General features: G+C 30.4%; 2 protein-coding genes across 2 annotated transcripts; one reads left to right on the top strand and one right to left on the bottom strand.

Annotated features, from left to right (window-relative positions):
• The first annotated feature begins 147 nt into the window (after window positions 1-147).
• LOC7469882 (uncharacterized) lies at window positions 148-3,152 on the top strand. The gene is made up of 3 exons (XM_002325803.3): window positions 148-631; window positions 1,715-1,783; window positions 2,263-3,152. Exons 1-3 carry the CDS (start codon window positions 239-241, stop codon window positions 2,875-2,877), a joined length of 1,077 nt encoding a protein of 358 aa, XP_002325839.2. The 5' UTR covers window positions 148-238; the 3' UTR covers window positions 2,878-3,152.
• Window positions 3,153-3,948: 796 nt separating this feature from the next.
• LOC7491039 (uncharacterized) lies at window positions 3,949-4,800 on the bottom strand. Its single transcript, XM_024591178.2, has 2 exons — window positions 4,396-4,800; window positions 3,949-4,259 (listed from the first exon to the last, which is right to left on the bottom strand). The coding sequence occupies exons 1-2, from the start codon at window positions 4,558-4,560 to the stop codon at window positions 4,155-4,157; spliced, it is 270 nt and encodes an 89-aa protein (XP_024446946.1). The 5' UTR covers window positions 4,561-4,800; the 3' UTR covers window positions 3,949-4,154.
• Between the last annotated feature and the right edge of the window lie 16,872 nt (window positions 4,801-21,672).

Genomic DNA, 21,672 nt, shown 5'->3' with positions numbered 1-21,672 from the left:
ATCCTTCTTATCTCATTGTTGGTGACAAAATGTAACTTGTTGAAGATTTTGCTATGTGATTTGTGGCCTTTATGACTACATACAAGACCATTAAATTAGTGAAAACTCGAAACAAGTAGAGCAGGATTTCTGGGGGGAAAAATAAATCTTTAACATTTCTCTAAATTAATTTACGGCTCAGGGGATACAATTGAAAGATCTTCCAAGCTTCAGGTAGTAGTTTTGTGATTTAACAAAAATGGAAGAAAAACAAGTGTCGCGCTCACTTGATGTCCTCTCTGCATGTGCATCATTTGAGAAACGAACGATAATGCAGGCGCACCTCTTCCTGGTGGGACCCATCCCCGCCACAATTGACGCCTCTGCTTCCTCCTCCTCCAGCTCCATCAGCAGGGGTGGCCACAATTCCCCGACTCGTAGCTGGAGCCGACACCGTAAATGTAGCAATAAATCCCACCATCACAAGAAAAACAACAAGCGGGGCCCAACAACAGTGGTAGTTGCATCATCATCATCATCATCATGGGCAGCATTCAACGGCGGCGAGCAAGACCATTATGCGGTGCTGGGACTCGAACGCACCGCCACTTCAGCCGATATTAAGAAAGCTTATCGCCTTCTTGCTCGAAAGGTGATTCTGTTATTTGATTTGAATACTGATTACTGACTACAGTTTTAGTTTGATTTCAAGAACTTGATTCATGAATCTAATTTTAGGACAAGTGAGTTTATGTAATAGTGTTTTAATTAATTATAGGGTTGAAATAAAAAAAAAAGAAAAAAAAAAGAAGGGGTCTTGATTAAAATTACAACTTGTGGGTTTAATGCTGGCTAAGGTATTCTACTGAGTTGTTAACTTGTTAAAACAGCATCATGGAGGTTTTGAATAAGAAATGTGTGCAAAAAACTGTCTTTAATCCATACTGCTTTGTGGAAGAAGGTATAACTGAACTCAAAAGTTTGTGAGCAGAGTTGCTAATTGTTGCCCGCGTCTGTTATGTTAATTCTCTTTGAAATGTGTTGGCAAAGTTGTAACAGAATTGAGTGAAACCATCTGGAATGTGCTTAAAAAGGGCTACTTCTGGTTTGGTTTGCCGTTATGGAGTAAGAGTTTGAAGTGCTGTGTTAGAAATAGATGGATGGGATTGTCGGAAAATGATTCTAGGATGTGCTTAGAAATAGTGGCTATGATCTAGAATGTCTAGGTTCACTTTTGTTTCGTCAGAATATTGTGTTGATTTGAAGGAGATGTAGCTGGTTAATAATTTAATTTCTTAGGGTTTCCATGGTTGTTGTGGTATATTGCTTGTCAGATATGCTGCAAGACATGATAGAAGGAATTCTGCGCATTTGTTTCTCCACGGTTTACTTCAGTGCTCGAGCTTTCTTTGGGGCTCCAAGCATTGGCATGAACACACACGCGCTCGCATAAGCTGCAATATTTTAGGGTCCAATGTCCTTGCGCTTAGCATCACTTGTTAAATTCATGATGATACATTTTAACTTCTTGCAAGTCTCTCTCTACCCCGCCTATGATTCATGTTATCTATACCTTCTTTCAGCCTTGTGATGGAGGCTTTGGATATTGACTGTCATTTACCACAAATAGTTACTTCTCAATTTCATTTCTGTTGGAAGTTTCATTAAAGATTGCCATAAATTTTGATCGCTAATGATTCTGTCCTTGACACTTAACTTTTTACTATGGTTACAGTATCATCCTGATGTTAGCAAGCATTCACAAGCTTGTGAGCTGTTCAAGAGTGTTCGGCATGCATATGAAGTGAGTAATCCTTAATAACCTTCATGGTTTCTGTTCTGCTAATTACTGATTTTATCAGAAAGATAACAACTTAATTTGTTCTGTCTATGTTCCTATATGGAGAAAAACAAGTTTGGGTTCAGTAGGATAGAATCGTGAGCCTTGTTGGACTGAAAGAATTCAAGTGGTGTACTGATCTTGATTGAAAATTTTAGCAACGGCCAGTGAGTTCGTTGCATGGAAAAATTAAGAGGCAAAGGAAGTTTAGCATTGGAAAACTGACTTTCCATATCTATTTTTTCCCAAGCCCACTTGGATATAGTGAGTGTGTGAGTTGATGATATTTAAGGTCTTGACCAAGTGCAATGTAGAAGTTGCCATTGTTTTCCTTTTCTCTTGCTCCTTTTGCTGGGGGCTTTTAGCTTCTTGGGTGTCATATCATCTTATTTTCCATTTTCCAGACTATATATTTACCTTCTTACAAACTCTTTCCGGAATAGATACTCTTTAATGAAGTGACAAGGGCTCGGTATGATCGAGTACTTAGATTTCAAGAAGATACTGGCAGGTCATATAGTAAAAGACACTATTATACTCCCGAAGTTGAAGACTGGGGAAGGATCTACAAATGGGCTGAAATGAAGCGGAAAATGAGAAGTGGGGCACATTGGGAGCACTATAACGTGAGCGAGGACCCTTCCTTCTACAGTGACACAGAAGAGGAGGCTGAAGAAGGAAGCCTAGATCAGGAAAGAGGACCCTTTAGCGAAGTGCTAAGATCTGCATTTTTATCCCTCTTTTTACTGCAGACTCTTGGATCTCTATCATCTCTTACCTTCAGTAGTCTCATGGCTTTGTTCGACAGACAATTGGATGCTGGGTATAAGATTGGTTATTTCATTGCATGGATTTTGGGTGGGAGAGGTGGGATTCTGCTTGTTCTGTGTCTCCAATTTGCTAGCTGGGCCTGTGGAAAGACAAGCAGCAGTGTGGTTGCTCTGGTGGTGGTGGCCCTGTGTGTTGGTTCAAATCTTGCGAGGGTCGCTCCACTCCCACACGGTGCTCTTGTCACACTTTTGTACATGTCTATTAAGCTGCAAGCGGACCTAAACTGAAGCTCTTCCTGCTGGTGTTGCTGCCACTACTGGTTGTACATAAGCCTTGCATTAATGATATTTCTTCTCTGAAAATCCTCGTACATATGTTCTAATGCACAGTATAGCATCAGTGCCAGTTTGTTAGATGGGATTTTTTCTTTTTCTTTCTTTATTTCCTCCCCCTCCCTTTTAGGTTGTATTTAGCTTGCCCTCTTTTTATATAATGCCAATAATTCTGTGCTCCTCTCGTTTTAAGAGCTGTCAAGAAATTAAATCAAATTTTAAGGCCTTCAGTTTGAGAGTTGCGAATGTAACTGTTGGATCTGGACTATTTGCCGCTGCATATTTAAGTATAAGCCCTGCAAGTTGGCAGATTAAATTTTCCGCGGCAGGTGTAGCTATGCTTTTATCACGTTTGACAGACCGACAGGATTCAGTCAAGCTTTGTGGTATTGGAGATTTATAGCATTTTTGTTTTTTCGTTTTAATTTTTTTAAAATTAATTATTTTTTATGTTATTATATCATTTCAACATGTTTATATAAAAAATAAATTTAAAAAAATAAAAAAACATCAATTCAATATATTTTCAAGTAAAAAATATATTGAAAAACATCTATTATCACAATACTAAACAGGTTTTTAGATAATATTTGAGAATGAAATTTACATCATGTTTTTAAAAAAATTAAATTTTTTATTTAAAATTAATTTTTTAATGTTTTTAAATTATCTTGACGTGTAAATGTTAAAAATAATTTTTTAAAAATGATAAAAATATTATTTTAATATATTTTAGATTGATAAATACTTTGAAAAATAACCTTCATTATATATTCAATTACTTACTTAGTGTTTGGGATGACTATAAAAGTTGTTTTTCAAATATTTTTTTTGTTTAAAAATAATATTTTTTTTATTTTTTAAAATTTATTTTTAATATCAGTATATCAAAATAATCTAAAAACGTAAAAAAAAATAAAAATAATTAAAAATTAAAAATTAAAATTTTTTAAAAACAAAGTTACACTACACTTACAAACACCCAGAGTTTTTCTATGGAATCTATGGGATTTCAAAATGTGGTGGTAAAGTTAATATCCATTAATCGAAGGATTCTCAATTGACATTCTACAGTTGCAGCATGTTTTGACATCTCTTGACTAGCAACTAGCAAAACACAGCCCCCTCCTCCCATCCTCAACAGCACAAATTCCCCCCACTGTTATGATACAGAGATCTTATTATTTACAAAAAAGAAGAAGGAAATCCAAACAGATCCCATTGATTAAACCTTACGAGCTTTTCAAGGTCGCATCTTTCTTCATCTCCTTCAAATTCCTCCACAAGTAGCTCCCACTGGCCATGTCGACAAATACCCAGAATCCATTTTGAATCATCTGAAAAGAAAATCAAATAACAAGAAATATTCAAGACCTGTAATTAGAGAAGGAAAGAAAACAAGATTTCTTTGAAAGCGAAAGATTAAACCCAAGGGATCATAAAGATAAAGAACAAGAAAAGAATCCTTGATACCCTTTTCGAATTGAATTCTTGTTTATCTTCCAATGAAGTCTTTTCAGCCGTTGAATCATCGGAAACCATGTCGTCAATCTCTGGCGACGATCGCACTGTCTTCCATGCAAAATATCCAGCCAAAACTGCTGACAAAAACACCAAGATAAACCTGAAAGGACACATATCTTCTGAGAAACACCAAAACAAGAAACCCTTGTGTCTATCCTGCAGCAATCGATCAAAGAGAGGCTTTTTGCACTTTTTTTTCCCTTTTTTTTTTCTAGATTAGAAGCAAAGGATGAGAGGCTTTGCTTTATTAAGGCAATCCTGCAGATGTGAATTAGTAAAAACGCGTTTTTGTTGAAGGAAGTTTCCAACAAGCCTTTTCTTACCAAGTCAATGGCAGCTTCACCTACGACTTTCGCCATGATAGCCATCCATTGCTTCCTTTTTACATTTGTGGGAACCCATTTTCTCATAATAATAATAATAATAAAATAATAAAATAATAATTTGATTATCTCAAGTGACCAGTTCGTTGTCAATGGTTTAAATGTCAAAGCAAGCCTGTATCAATTCAAGATTGAACAAATGTTCTTTCACGCCCTCTTTTTTTTTTTTTCCTAAGTCAACAAAAAATGATAATTTATAATGATGGGGAGTTAAATTGGATGGATTGTTATCTTTCATAATTTAATTATTTGTTGATGATATATTTTACTTGAAATTTGAGTTTGATAAGAGTGTTGATGCATTTTAAAGTTTTTTATTTTAATTTAAAAAAATATTAAATTAATATTTTTATGATTTTTTAGATGATTTTTATATATGATGATAGAAATAATAAAAATAAAAGTTATTATTTTAATATATTTTTAAATAAAAATTATTTTTAAAAATATTTTCCATCACAATATTAAACAACGAAATTAATAAACCTAAAATCATGATCTAATCATGGTTCGATCGGCCCTGTTTGTTTTTGCGTTTCAAAAGCGTTTTTGAAAAAAAATAAAATTTTTTATTTTTTTTATTTTAAATTAATATTTTTTTGGTATTTTTAGATCATTTTGATGCGCTGATATCAAATATAATTTTTAAAAAATAAAAAAAATTATTTTAATATATTTCTGAATGAAAAATATTTTAAAAAACAACCGCAACAATTACGCTAAATTAACCTAAAAATCATTTGTACTATTCGTTGTGCTTTTTCAATGACTATGTTGCTTAAAAAACAAAAGAGAAGGATCCACTTGCATGCCTGTAAAAGAAAAGAAAAAAAACTTCTAGAAAATTGGTTTGATTAATGGTTAAGAAGCAATGGAGATTTTCCTATATATCACGCACCATAGTATATAACTAGCTTTGATACCCGCGCGATGCCGCGGGTTATTTTTTTTGCATAAAAAATATTAAAAAAATAAAAATTTAAAAATATTGGGTTTTTCTGCAAAGTTATACCCAAGAATCTTGGGTTTGGCTACAACGCCTGACCTAAGAGTAATATTTATAATATTAATAATAAAATTAAACTTGTATGACCCAAGTTTAAGTGAGTCTGACTGTAACACCGAACCCAAGAATACTGGATGTGGGTCTGGCTATAAGGTCGTGTCATAAAAGTGTGATAATTAAATAGATTAATTAAAAAAAACAAAGAACAAAAATTAATTGGAAGGAAAACACTAATGAAGAAAAGGAAAAAAAAATTGAATTAATTGGGTCAACCTTTTAAACCAGGTTATCCCGTAAAACCTGGGATTTGCGTTATGAAAGTTTGATAACTAAATAGAAAAAAAAATGACGGGTTTACCTAGAATTAACCGGGTTAACCCATCAAACTAAGTTAACCCGTCAAGCCCAGGATACGTGTCATGAAAGTATGAAAGTCTGATAATTAAATAGAAAGAAAATTAACTTTAACAAACTAAACTAAATGAAAAAAATAACTCGTCAAATCAGGTTAACCCATCAAACCCGAGATTCGTATCATGAAAATCTGATAACTAAATAAAAAAAAAATAACATTAACAAACTAAATAAAAAAAAATTCATAAAAAAATTAAAAGGAAAAAACAAAAGGAAAAAACAATTATATAATATAATACAATATAATAATAATTATAATTATAATTATAATGAAAAAACGTGGGGAAAATTTAAAAAAATGAAAAAAAAAGTGGGGAAAGCTAAAGCTAAAGCTAAATTCTCAACCAACTCAATATTGAAAAAAATAAATTTAACAAAGATAATTTTTTGAAAAAAACATATGGGGAAAACACTGTAGCCAAACAAAAATCATGTAAGGGAAACACTGTAGTAATCCATAGTGTTTTTTTTTTATTTCAAAAAAAGCTACAAAGCTAATCTCTCAACCAGCTTAATATATAAAAAAAAACCGACAAAGGCTATCTTAAAAAAAACAAAGAAGTCAATTTTGGGTAAAAGAAATGAAAAAAAATGTACAAAAAAGGAAACAAAAGCGAAAAAAAAACACGTGAGGAAAGCTACAGTGTTTTAAAGAAAAAGACAAATAATAATAATAATAATAATAAAATATGTAAAAAATGATAATTTTGGAAAAAAAAGAAAAACTACAAAGCTAGATTATCAGCCAGCTCAATATTGAAGAAATAAATTCGATAAAGATAATTTTTTAAAAAAATATATTGGGGAATGTTTTTTTTTTAAAAAAACTACAAAGCTAAATTCTCAACCAACTTAATATAAAAAAAATAAAATCTACAAAGACCATTTTGAAAAAAAAAAGAATAAAGAAATCATTAAAAAAAAACAATGTATGAGAATATTATAGCAATCCATAATGTTTTAAAGAAAAAAACTACATAGTTAAATTTTCAACCAGCTTAATATTTAAAAAAATTTAGCAAAGATAATTTTGAAACAAAAAAATTAAGAAAAGAAAAGAAACAAAAAAAAGAAGAAGAAATCAATTTTGGGTAAAAAAAAACCATAAAAAAACATGTTAAAAAAAAAACAAAATAAAATAAAAAAAAAAACAAACTGCTGCTATAGTGAAGAACCTACGCGTTTTAGAGTTCTTATTAATATGTATTTGTCTAAAGTATTATGTGAATATTCCTATATCAATTAGGTGCTAATATATTATTAATATTTTGCCTTCTCAACTCTACCCGCCGAAATCAAGTAACCTCTTGAAAGAATAATTCATCAACACTTAAATTCTAAAAAAAAAAAAAATCCTATTATTGAGTTATTTGAATTTAAAATTTGACAAAAAAAGAATGGAAAATCGTCTTTATATAGGGACGATGAAGTTGAAAAAAGGAAGATTTATAGTGGATAATGAAGAAATACTATATGAGAAAAGGAAATGTCATTAATATAAAAAAAAAAAAATTGACTTCATTGCTCAAGAATATCGGCAAAACACAATAGATTTGTTCATCAAGAACCGATTTCATTCATTATTCTTCCGGGCCCCTCAAGTTTTTAATTCTTTCTATTTTGATCATTGAACTTTCTTTTTTAATTTAGCCCATCAAAGTTATGTTGGCATCATTTTATATTTTGTGATTTATTTTGATTTGCACGCTTTCGCACATGTGAGATGTCATAAAATATTTTAGAATTATTGTTCAATAAAATTAAAAGAACAAAAACCAAGATTATATTCAATTTTTAATTAATTAATTTTTTAAAATTATTTGTATAACTATTTTTAAATTGTAATAAATCTTTTGGATGATTTCTATAATCTGACAATAGCTCTAAGAGATTATTGTAATTTATAACATGAAATTTTTCTCTTGTTAAATTTAAATATATCAATTGTATTTGCATTAATTATTTATAAGAATAAAAAACATATATACTTAGCAATCATAGTAACTCTCCAACATAAAAAAGAAAAGAAAAAAGAAAACGAATAAAATTAAAAGGACAAACTAAGTAAAATATTTTTATTTGTATTTATCTTTTACTTTTTCCAAGGAAAATTAACTTCTAACTTTAGTCTTTAATTAACATTTACAATTTTTATTTATTTATTGCTTAATATATATTTTTAATTTATTGTATTAAACACAAATATCATCTTTTCATTCACCGGTTAATAAATCTCATGATATCAGAAAACACATCAATAATTCTACTGCCTTCTTCTCATGTGTTCAAAATTAACTTAGAACTTTACCTTCAGTGTTGGACATGTTGATTAATTATAATAAAATCTAGATGGTGTGGGAAATTCATTGTGGTACCTATTACAAGACAATGTGGACTCATTGTTCACAATATTTTTTTTTATCCATTTTTCTTTTTTTCATTTAGCTTTTATTGGACAAATTTATAGGTCAATTTAGGCTTATTTGTTACGAGATGACGAGTTGAAAGACAGGGGATCAAAGTGAAAAACACAGTGAAAATTAATAGTTTTTTTGAACTTTTTGTATGTCCACGATGAAAGTACTTTTTTGCCTTTAAAATGCAAAATCATAAAAGGGACACATTTGTTCTTTCTTGATTTAAGGGACACATTAAGTCTTTTTATTTCTAAATACATAGTAAAATGACCACTATATATTTAGATTCAAAATTTGGCAAAGCTTGCACATATGGCCATTTTTATATTTTCATTTTTTTTAGAACAATAAAATGACTTACATACATGCCTTTAAAAGTGGGATTTTCTATAGCTTATGTTCAAGTGCATTATTGTCTTTTCACTCATGGGTTTTTTGGTGTTGTTATTATTAGGTTGGGTTAGGGGAAAATTTGTAATTTAATATAAATAAATATTATTACAAAAAGTTGTTGACACGGGCAATCACGTGTTAGTGGGTGGACGATCCTTGGGCTTTTCAGGCGGCATGTTTGGGGTTGTTCATTAGTCAGACGCTGCCTTTCGTGATGGCGTTGGATTCGTCTTAATGTCCCTTATATGGGAAGGTGGTGTGTGTGGCCAATGAACATTTGATTTGGCACTAATGATCATTTCTTTATTCCCCCTCCTTTTCTCTCTTCTCCTTGATTTCTATACTTGACTCTTCAAATTTTCAAAGTATTCTTTCAATTTATTATTCCTCAGGTTTGGTCTTTTTTTTATTATTACTATTGATTTTATTTGGATTAATTTATAAAATTGAGTTTTATTTTTCAATTTTCGACCCTTTAATTTTTTCATATTTCAAATGCGGTCCCTATTTTTTTTATTGGTATTTGTTTTGTTCGAGATAATTTTTTAGATTGTTTTTTTCTTACAATTTCAATATCTTTAGGTTTTTTTCCCCATCAAATTTGATTTTCATTATTTTGATTGTTATTTTTTTCACTTTAAATTATTTGTTTTTTCAATTTCATCCTCCAACATTAAATTGGTTTTGAATTGAGCTTCTTGATAGAGCTGGGTCTAGAGTTTCACAAGGTGCGAGTTTTAGAAATTAACCCAGGTTTAGATGATTCACTCGAGTTGTCTTGATTTTTTTTTAAACTCATGTTTTTTAGGTTTCAGACATCAACATTTATTTAATTGGACATTGAGCTTTATTATTTTTATCTATTTTCTTTCTATAAATGTTTTTCACTAATTTTAAAAAAGACCCAGGTTATCACATTTCTTTTTATTTTTCTTTATTTGTTGAATTTCTTAAATTATTTTTTTTCTGGTTTTCTCTTTCAACATTAGATTGGTTTAATTTTTTTTTTCCAATCTTGCCAAACAACATTGGGTTATTTTATAGTTGAGCTTCGTAGTTTTCTTCAATTTGTTTTAATTAATGATTTTTTTCACCTTTTTCTGGTATGAATAATCATTTGATTAAATAAAAAATTTCTAATAAGAAAAAAAGTTATTAAACATAATTGGATACATAGCCTATGTTGCGAAATCAAATAGCTTAATCTTAGTTAACTCTTGAAAAACTATCGATTTAATTAATTAGGTCAGTGTGTAAACATTTTGATTTATGATCTGGAATTTTTTATATCAAAAAACGAGTTGGAGAATCCTGCATATTCAATTTTTTTACTAAAAAAAACAATTATCCGATCCACGACGAAACGCAGATCAAATAGCTAGTAACATCTATTAAATGTGGAGTAAATTAATGATCTAAAAGCTATAAAAAAACATTAAAAGACATTAGAATTTTACTGCACACATATACGCTCAGTTTATTGTGGATTCCTACGGTAAATTGACCATTTTTCCCATTCTAAAAAACTCAGTTAACATAGCTCTAGGGATGTAAAAGTCTTTTCCATAGTATATGTTTGTCATTTTCAAATTCCATAGGGATAAAGAAGTCATTTTTCATATTTGATGCGCAAAGTAATGACTATAATACCCCTAAAAGTTAAAAAAAAAAAAACATAACTTGGGTTAAGAGATTTTAGGTCATTTTCATGCTTTGGATGCATTGTAAATTGACCACATTTCCCTTAAAAGAAAAAAAAACAAAAGCTTACGATTAAGGGCACTTCAAAATTTGTGATATGTTTTTTTTTTCTTGTAATTATCTATTTGGATGAGGGGCAACTAAGTCTTTGCATATATATAAAATTAATTAAAAAAAGGTGGTTGACATGTGCTGCACATGCATCATCGAGTGGGAGGTGCCCACGCTATTTAAGCATGTATGCAATGCTTCCTGGTGGTGAAATACCTTTGTCTACAACAACGATTGAAGTGACACATCATCCTTTTCATGGTGATAGGGTGCGTGTTAGCGATGAAGCTGTACTTAGGCTCTGGTGAGCCTTTTTTCTTCCACTCTCTCTATTCTTTTTTATTGCCTTGATTTTCATGCCAGCCAATCCAAAAATCAATTGTGTCCTTCAATTTGTATTTATATTAATTTTAGTTTTTATTCTCTCAATTGCTCTTTTTTTTTGCTTTTGATGTTTTTTTTTAACTTTAATAATTTTTCAATTTCTTCCATAAGTATTTTATTTAATTTAATTTTTATATCCAATGTTATTCTCATTTTTTATTGCTATTTATTTTTGTTTTTTTGTCATTTTCTTGATTTTTTTTCAATTTCATCCCTCATCATTTTATTTCATTTAATTTTTATATTCAATTTTGGTCCTTATTTTTTTTTGCTATTTTTTTTATATCCAAAAACGAGTTAGAGAATCCTCATATTTAATTTTTTTATTGGAGAAAAAAATTATCTAACCCACGACGAAACGTAGACTAAATAACTAGTAACAACTATTAAATATGGAGTAAATTAATGACATAAAAGTTATAAAAAAACACTAAAAGACATTAGACTTTTACTGTATACACAAACTTCAAATTCCATGAGGATAAAGAAGTCTTTTTACATATTTGATGCACAAAGTAATGACTTTAATACCTCTAAAAATAAAATAAAAACATAACTAGGGTTAAGGCCTTTCAGGTCATTTCATGCTTTGGATGCATTGTAAATTGACCACATTTCCCTTGAAAGAAAAAAAACAAAAAGTGTATGATTAGGGGCACTTCAGACTTTTTGATATGTTTTTTTTGTAATTATCTATTAAGATGAGGGGCAATTAAGTCTTTGCGTATATAAAATTAATTAAAAAAGGTGGTTGACATGTGTTGCACATAAACCACCAAGTGGAAGGTGCCCACGCTATTTAGGCAAGCATACGACGCCTTCCAGTGTTGAAATGCCTTTGTCTACAACGACAATTGAAGTGATGTATTATCCTCTTCATGGTGGTGTGACACGTGTTAGCGATGAAACTGTACTTAGGCTCCGGTGAGCCTTTTTTCTTCCGCTCTTTCTATTCTCTCTCATTGCCTCGATTTTCATGTCAGCCCATCCAAAAATCAATTGTGTTCTTCAATGTATATTTATATTAATTTTGATTCTCATTCTTTTAATTGCTCTTTCTTTTGCTTTTGATGCTTTTTTAACTTCATTTATTTTTTAATTTCTTCCATAGGTATTATATTTCATTTAATTTTTATATCTAATTTAATCCTCATTCTTTTGATTGCTATTTTTTATATTTTTTTAAAATTTCAATTTAGTCCCTCATTATTTTCTTTCATTTTAGTGTTATATCATATTTGGTCCTCATTGTTTTGAATGGTATTTGTTTTGTTTTTTAATTTTGTATGATTAAGGGTTTTGCTTAGTGGGTTTTTTTATTTGTCTTTTATGATGTAATCTCGATCTCATGATCATCAGGGTGACAATTCTCAAAGAGTAGATAGATTTAACTTCAATCTTTTTCTATGAAGTTATTAGGTTTTGAGCATTGTGATTTTTTTCACTTTCTTTTATATGGAGTTATTGGGTTTTGGGTTTTGAGCTTTGTGATTTGTTTTTAATTTGTTTTTAATGGGTTTATCTCAATCTCATATCCCATGTCTCAGGTTTTTTTTTTTTTTCAATTTCATGATTGAAATTATATTATTAAGCCTTGAGTTTTGTGGTCTTTTTTATTTTCTTTTATGTGGGGTTATCCTAGATCGCAAGTTAGTTAAGTTATCCTAGATTGATGCAAGTTTTTTTTTTTGATGTTTTTTTATTTAAATTTAGTCTTTTTTATGGTCTTTTTTTAACTAATATATTTTTTTTATCCCAATCTCATATCTAGTGTAGCGGATTAGTCAAATTTACTCGGATTGACTCAGGATTTTTTTTTACTTTTTTGAGATCGATTTTTTTTTAAACTGCATCATTTAACATTAAGTTATTAGGCCTTGAGTTTTGTGGTTTTATTTTTGTTTTCCTTTATGTGGGTTTAACTCGAGTTGTGGGTTAGTTGAGTTAACTCGGGATGACTTTGTTTTTTTTATCATTTGTTTTTATTGATTTAACTTTTGTATTTTTTTTCCTAGGTCTTTTTTAAAATTTATTTTTTTCTCCCATTCTCATGTTGCGGGTTGTGGGTTAGTTGAGCGAGCCAGGGTTGACTAGGGTTTTTTCTTTAATGTTTTTTTTCTTATATATATATATATTATTCAATCTAATCTATTGATATTAAGTTATTGAGTATAGAGTTCTATAATTTTTTTTGTTTTTACTTTTGCATGGTTATCCTGATCTTTTAGTCTAAATCATGAGTTTGTCTAGTTAACTTGACTTGATTCAAATTATCACTGCCCGATTTATTTTTTTTTATGTTTGAAAAAAATCCGACTATGTCCTTGGCATAGTGTGTGCCTCCTATCAAGTATAAAACTAAACGTTTTATACGTGTTAGGGAATCCCAACATTAGTATTGATTATTCACTCTGAAATAGAAATATAGATGAGTTTTTGGAAGGTAGAATACTTTGAGAAATAGGTTATGGTTAGCTAAGAACTCGTTTATAGAATTAATGAAACTTCGATTTTTTCTTAAATCAAGAAAGTTGACTTTTTAATTCATATAAAGGTTAATCGAATCTATAGTTTTTTATTTATTTATTAATGATTAGAGTATTTTTATGCTAGTTTCATGTCTTGTAAATAATTTGTCAAAACTTTCGACTTAGAAATAAATGCTAGTATGACTAAAAACCGAGTTATCTAATAAATGACTTTTAGAAATTTGATGCGGCTTGAGATTTATTGAGGCAAAGGCCGTTCAATTCTTAGACTTTTCTACCTCCCACCACTAAACATTGGGCATCGTAAATAAGATGCATAAGCCAGCTAGGACACCAGGGCTTTGGGACTCGATTAACGTTGCCGGAAAAAAAAGTTGTTTTATAAAAATTATTTTTTATTGAGATTGGTTTGGTATTTTTATATAATTGGTTAAAATTATGATTGAAATTGAGATTAAATAAAAAGTAGTTTAATATATTTGGTTAAACATTCTTTTTAAATTTAGGTTATAAAATAACTAAAAAAGATATTTATTAATATTGATGGTTTTTAATTCAAATATTGTAGATTTAACTACCATTATTACATCATTAAATAAATAATATTTTATATCAAATATTTTTTATTATTCTATTAACTTATCTACAATTTCATCACGTATGAAATTCATCTGATAAGGACTATAGTTTCCATTGTTTTTTTGAGCGTGTAACAAAAGCAGGTAAAATATCATTAAAAACAAAATTGGAATTGCGATCTAATTCCACAAATGCTACGTCATCATGCGATGTTCTTCTAATTTATATAGTGTTATTAAATAATATTAAATACTAGTTTTTTGAGTAAAACACAATTTTAAAAAAAATAATTTTTTTTACCGGATCAGGCGCGGTCCAATGAACACTGTTCACGTGAACAGTGCCACGTGAAATTCACCTGGCACTGTTGCTTCTCGTGTTGCCAGGTGAATAATTCACCTGGCATGGGCACTGTTCACTTCAAGAAGTGAACATTGCCCAGGTGAATTGCATGAGAAGCAGCTCTTAGTTGCCGTGTGCGAAACAGTGGTTTGAGAAAAAAAATTATGGATCCCACCAAACAATAAATTACTTTTTTCATATTAACAAACGCTTAGTTCAAGCGATTTGCTTTAAAAATTAAAGCTACCACGGAAACAAACACCTTCAAATGAAAAGAGATTTCCTTAATAAATGAAAACAGTTTAAGCTCTATCAATGACGATGGCGATCACTGAAGCAACTGGAGGCTATGTAACATAAGCCGATGGAAAATACAAAAGGAGAGAGTTTTTATTTTTGGCAAAGATCCCATAACAAAAGTTAGTGCTTCTTTAGCGTAGTGGAATCTACGAGATTCCCAACCAAGAAGGAATCGATTTACATGAGCTGTGCTTATGGAAGTGGTGGGATGTCACAGATTCTGAGACGGATTTCCATCAAAACTCTCCCTAGTGGCCTCTCCCATAAGCTCATGTCTCTCTTGTTTTCAACATCTTGGTCCCATTTTTTTTTTTCTTATTGTTAGTTCCATTGAAAGTTTCTTTTTCCAAAGTGGTTTTCAAGGTTTTCCATTTAAATTTCACTACTAGTTTTGGATTTTAGTAGCCATTTCGATTGAAGAATTCAAAAAGAAAGGGAAGCATCCCACCTTTTGTAGGAGAATTCCACTTTATGCCTTTGGTTTTTAGTGTTTTTCCTACAGGGAATACATTTTGTTTTAGACCCCAGTTGATGGGAACTAGAACATCAAAATAACAGCCTCAGTTTGTTCAAGCCTCCTCACAAGTTGTCTTCTCTTGTAAGAATAATTTGCTTTTCATGAAATTAGGGCAAAAAAGAAAGAGAGGAAAATAGTTGCAGGAAGGGCTTCCTCTAAAACGAATATAAGAAATTAAAAAAAAATCAGGGAGCAACCTTTTTTTTTTTTTAATTATTTTTAGAATTCTGTTCTTCCTGGGTCGTCATATCATTAATTGAATGCAAACAGGAAGCTTTTGTGGATAGAGAAGAAAAGCTTAGTGGTGATTACTTTATATCCATTTTCCTTTGTCTCTTTAAAACACTTTCAAGGCAATAGCTCTCCATGAGCTGAAGTAGTGGAATCCCAACTTTTTTGAACATCAATGTCTATCCCCAGTAGTTTAATTTCAGTCTTGGTCTTTGTTTAGGAGTGCAATAGTCCAAAACGGAGGTCGGCTAAAATTTAGTTTTTTTATTTCTCATTAATTTTTTTTTATGTTTTAAGATCATTATAATGTGTTGATATCAAAAATAAATTTTTAAAAAATAAAATAAAATATCATTTTAATTCATTTACAAGCAAAAAACAGTTTAAAAAATAACTGTTATCATACTCTTAAACACCTTTTTTTTAAAAATAATATTAAATTAATAGAAATTCTTAACTAGCTTTTACAATAATTCTCGATCGTGATCAGTGTTGTGTATTTCATTTATATAAAAAAATCTTTATCATATTTATATCTAGTCATAGTTTCTAGTAACTCTTTACATGGAAATAATTAAATAAATATTTTTAAGAAATTAATGATGAAAGTGGAATTTAAAATATCATATTGAATGAATATTTTCTTTATCATATAAAACTAGTTAATTATAGCTTCTAAATAAACTACAATAATGTTAATTATTCTATCTCAATTTCTTCAATCAAATATGTTTCTGTCTCTTTTATATCAATCCTAAAATATTAATCAAATGCAGCCTTATAAATAATTCATTCTATATTCAGATCATGAATAATTAAAGTTATTGAATAGCCATTGGAAGATTTTTAAAGACATGTATGCTCGATGGGTTCCTTTCGAGCACAAATCAGGTTTCAGAATAAGGTAGTTGATGTTTTGAGCACCAGAGTTGCATTGTAGGTGATCTTGTGGGGGTGAGGTCTTTGGCTTTGACTATTTGAAAGAGTTGTATGAGTAGGATGAAGAGCTCTAGAACCAGTGTTAGGAGAAGAAACATGTTGATGAATATTGCAAACGTAAGGGGTTTCTCGGCTTTGTGCCCCATATTGTTTTTTACGAGAAAGTGATCAAAGACTTACATGTTGGTGGCTTGGTAGGATGCTTAGATTGGAATTCAAAATTGAATATTTAAGGATACAATTGGAATCTTTCAAGGTTCAATTGATTTTATTAAGGGTTTAATTGTAAGAAAAATTAATTTTTAAAGTCAATTTAGATTTTAATTGGAAGAAATTAAAGTCTGGAGGTCAAATAGTAATTTTTAAGAGTTAATATGGTCAAATCAAGGGTTTAATTGTATAAATATTAAATTTTGATGGGCATTTAAGGACTTGATTAAAGAAATCCGAAATCAAAGATCAAACTAAAAAAACACGCGAATGTAGGGGCTGGAATTGACCAAATGAGGAGCTAAATTGAAGAAATTGGAAGTTTGTTGGTCAATTTAGCGTAAAAATACACAAATTCAGAAGCAAGGACCATAATAATAAAGGTGGTCAACTTAGGGGCTAGCAATTGAGTTTGACATGGGTGAAATAACATGAAATTAAAAGTTTAAAGGCAATTATGGGTGTAATTAAAACAAATTGGGAGAACAAGGACTCAATAAAAAATTTTCAATCCCAAATTAAAAACCCTAAACGATGTGTCGTTCAGACTTAATGAAGAGAATGTGAGTGACACATCATTCGATAGACTAGCCTCTATTTTGACAGTTTTGGCTAATTGGGTTGGCAAATTTAAACGAATGAATGTGGAGCTACAGACCTCCAAATTGCACAAGGTTGGATCCAAATAAAAAGTGTAAATCTCCTTTACCAACTACAGGTGTTCTTAGGTGATGATGAAGTCAAAATTGCTCAACAACGTCTCGAAAATGGGCAACTTAATCAGCCATGATTGAAACACAATTATGAAAGAACCGACCTTCTTTTTGTGTGTTCATAAACAAAGGCTCCTAACTAGGTTCTTATCAAGGGTTTACAATATTTACCTCAAGATCAAGAGGTCAGAAATGGATTCAAAACCTCCTAAAAGCATAACAAAACCCTATAAATACTCCCTTATGAAGAGATCAAAACAAAGAGAAAGAAAAAAGGAAGAAAAAAAAGAAAAATATTCATAAGAAACCCAAGTGTAAAGGTTCAAGAGCCTAACATAAAAGATTTTCTAAGCTTTGAAAGGATAGGGCAAAACTTTCCAAAGAAAATAAAAAGAAAGAGTAGTTGTTCTAAGTATATTTTCTGGTCCAAAAACAGGTCCTTGTGGCTTGCTTGAGATGTTTTTTTTTTATATTTTTTATATTTACGTTTTCAAGCATGGAAAAAAGGTTTGAAATGCTCAGTAAATAATGTTATATCCATCTCTTCTATGCTGTTTTTCTTTATTTATTGAAGTTTTTTTTTTAATTTTTTTGATGTTTTTGATATAATAATGTTATTGTTTAATATATATATATATATATATATATATATGTTGCGTTAGTTTTTGTTTAATTTAAGCCATAAATGTTTAAGCAAGGATGTTCTTCCTGGTTGTGCTAGGTCTGTTCATGACCAAAATAAGTTTAGAAAACCAATTTTGAATCTATATTGCATAAACATGCAGTCTATTTTAAGTTGGTAGTTTTTGTTTTTTGTATCTTATGCTCGATTTTGATATTTTGATGTTATTTGTTAGTTTTTTTTTATTTAAACATATTTGTGAATGGTAGTGTGACTTGTTGGACTAAAGAAAACATGTTTTAAAGGTCAAAAATACCAATTTATGGGGCTTGACAGTGGTTGGCTTTTCTAGGCATGTTGTTTGGTTTTCTAGGCAATAATCTTCGTATTCTTGGGAAGAATATTGTATTGGCCCCATGATTTGAATGAATTTTGGTCCATTTATTTTCATAGGCACCTTCGTCATGCTTGATTAATAAATAATTTAGAGTTTATTTGCATCAATAACAAATTTTTATGCAATTTAATCCTAGGGTTTCAGTTTTGAAGTGAAACCTATTTTGATAAAATTGTGATGTTTAAAGTGATAATTGAAGTAAATAAACGCTAGATTATTGATCATTGCATAATTTCCAACATGTATGTGTATTGTTTTTTACCATATTTGGTCTATTTTGGGTTCCACATTGCTGGGTTTGGGTTTCGATGTTCTTTATTTTTTTGGTGCTTGATTTGTTTTGTTCAAGAATTTTTAGGTTTTTGTGTTTTTTTGGTGTTTAATCTGTTTTTTTTCCCTTCGGTTTTGTTTTTTTTGTTTGCTTTTGGGTCGAACAAAGATCTTGGTTTCGGATTATGGTCTAACAAAAAATGTTGAGTCAAATTTGGGTCAAGGTTTAAAACCCTGTTGGTTTGCCATGTTTTTTTTGTTAAAGGTTTTTTGGTTTAAGGATATGTTTGAAAAATACCCCTTAAGCCTATTTTAGTAGTTTTATTGCAAGAAAAAATGAGTTGTTTTTTGCCAAATAAAGCCTAAAATAATAATAATAATAATAAATATATTTTCTTTTTTTTTCCCTTGCATATGGCCAAATTCTAAAATTTTCATAAATATTTTATTTTTTTAAATTGCATTTTTATCATACTTTGAAAAAACAAATACAAGAATCAATCACAAAGTATCATAACTAGTTTATGATTATCTGTTAGAACTTTGTCTACACTTCAAAAACACATTTTTTATTTATTTATTTTAATATACGAGATTATAAACTTATATGTAAAATGTATTCTCAATATAAAAAGAAAAGACAGTTCATTTTGTTTTTATGTTTTGGCACTAGAATGGTTAGGTTTTAACTTGATAGGATAAGAATCTCTTTACTAAGAAGGACTTTTCTTAAACCCTAAATAGATCAATAGTTAGAAAACACAACGGTACTTTAGTTTATATCAAGCAAATAAACAATGCAGCTTACCTTAGGTAAGACGTATTGAGGGTGTTGATACCCTCCTTTTACGCAATTAATCCACTTACCCATACTCTAAGACCAATTAGGGTTTCTAGTGACCAAATTACTAAGTAACGACTCTTATTCCCTTATTTTATTGAGAAAGGACAAGGATTCAGGAGGATGATCATTACAACGCCACACCCGTGTGACAGAATGACGACTCCACTAGGAACCTATGGATTAAGCTTTGTTTGTTTGTCTGATTGTTGTGTTTTTTTAGTGTACTTTTTTTCTTTTTTATGCTTTAAATTATATTGCATTTTGTCCATCATTTTTTTTTTATTATCACCGTGCATTCTTTTTATGCTTTATTGTTTTTTTATATATCACACATGCATTTGTATATTGGATATGGATTAATGCCTTATGCATCACTTGCTTCAATTTTTGAAAGCACACACAAACTTCTAGGTTAGGTGGGGGATTAACGATTTGCCCTATGACTACTAGTCAAAGTTTAGATGCGTGAAACCCCCAACTCATATCTGAGTGGTAGGCATACGTGCCTTAACCATTCATTGCAATGCCCCCATACTATCTTTACAAATAACATCTCTGGACAGATTTGAGACCTTTTTGATAATGGGTAGAAGACCTACCTATGCTCACTTAATGAATAGAACATGTCATTAATTTGTATGTGCTACTTGTAATTTGAATCAAGGCAAGTCTGGCCATGCTAATCCTGTATTGTAGGATTCTGAACTAAAATAATGACTTTTATAAATATCCATCTTTTTAAGAATTTAGGCAAGAATCTAAGTTAGCACAAGTAGCTTAAGGAAACTGTCAAAAAATCAATGCTAGTGGATTGCCATGCATTACTAAGATAAATCATATGGTGAATGTCCTGGAGAAATTGCTAACCATAATGGTGTATGTCGACAAGACTCTATTTGAGAGGCGATATGAGAGGATTGCACAACTAATAAGACTTCTAGTACAAACACCAGTTGTAAAAGCTTTACTGAATTTTTGGGATCCCAATTATAGGTGTTTTACTTTCGGGAACATCGATATAACACCCACCTTGGAGGAGTGTGAAATGATCCTAGATTTTCCAAATAACAATCATAAGATCTATCTCAAATGAAAATTTGAAGACACAGCTTCGGAGGTAGTCAATTTATTATATTTGGGAAAAATCAGCTAGTGTAAGGTAGCTAATGAAGGATTCAAGTGGAAAATCATTGATGCTAGAATGAAGAAAAATGTTGAGGAAGGCATGTTGGGAGATGAACGATACCAACTAGTGGCCTTTGCCATATCTAGTTTAATTTTGTTCCTATCTAAAATTAGAGTCATCAGTTTAGAAGCTGCAAATGCGTTCAAGGAGTATGAGCATGATCGAATCAACCTTTTTGGTATAATTTTGGTTGAAACCATACTATCACACAACCATTATAAGATGCATGGGAAAGGAGCCATAGGATGTTATGTCCCGATGTCTTATTTATGGATTATCAGTCATATCAAAACACCAAAAGGATATTTTCAATAACTTTTAGTGGTTTAATCTTCGACCATTAAAGATTACTATAGATGAGACTTGCAAGAATTTGGATGAGAAAGCATGGATATGAAAATATATCGCATTACCATAAAGCAGCTTCAAGTGGAAAACACCATGGATGAACATCGCAGTCTCTATATAATGAGTTGTGGAAGCAAGATATGGGTTCCCCTAATTTGTGTAGCTAGATACAACATTTATACACCTGTTCTTGTAACAAGACAACTATGTGGAATGAAGTATGTACTGAGAACTCTGGGATTAACATGTTTCACTGGTCTATTCAAGCACTAGTCATCCCTCAAAGAGATGAACTTATTAGACAAGATTAGGAAAGACTTCTATTATTGAACAAGAAAAAAAGCAATAAGGTTGAATCCTCATTCAGTCAAAATTAGATGATTTAGAGAAATGAAGAGCTTTCTGGAATGATAGGGTTCTCAAAGCCTAAAAATTCAAAACCATAAATGCAGCAACCAAAAAGAAAAATGATTGGTAATAAGGAGGAGTT

The sequence above is a fragment of the Populus trichocarpa genome, chromosome 19 (assembly GCF_000002775.5).
Source record: "Populus trichocarpa isolate Nisqually-1 chromosome 19, P.trichocarpa_v4.1, whole genome shotgun sequence".
NCBI classification, from domain to species: Eukaryota; Viridiplantae; Streptophyta; class Magnoliopsida; order Malpighiales; family Salicaceae; genus Populus; species Populus trichocarpa.
This window is presented reverse-complemented; position numbering and strand designations above follow the sequence as displayed.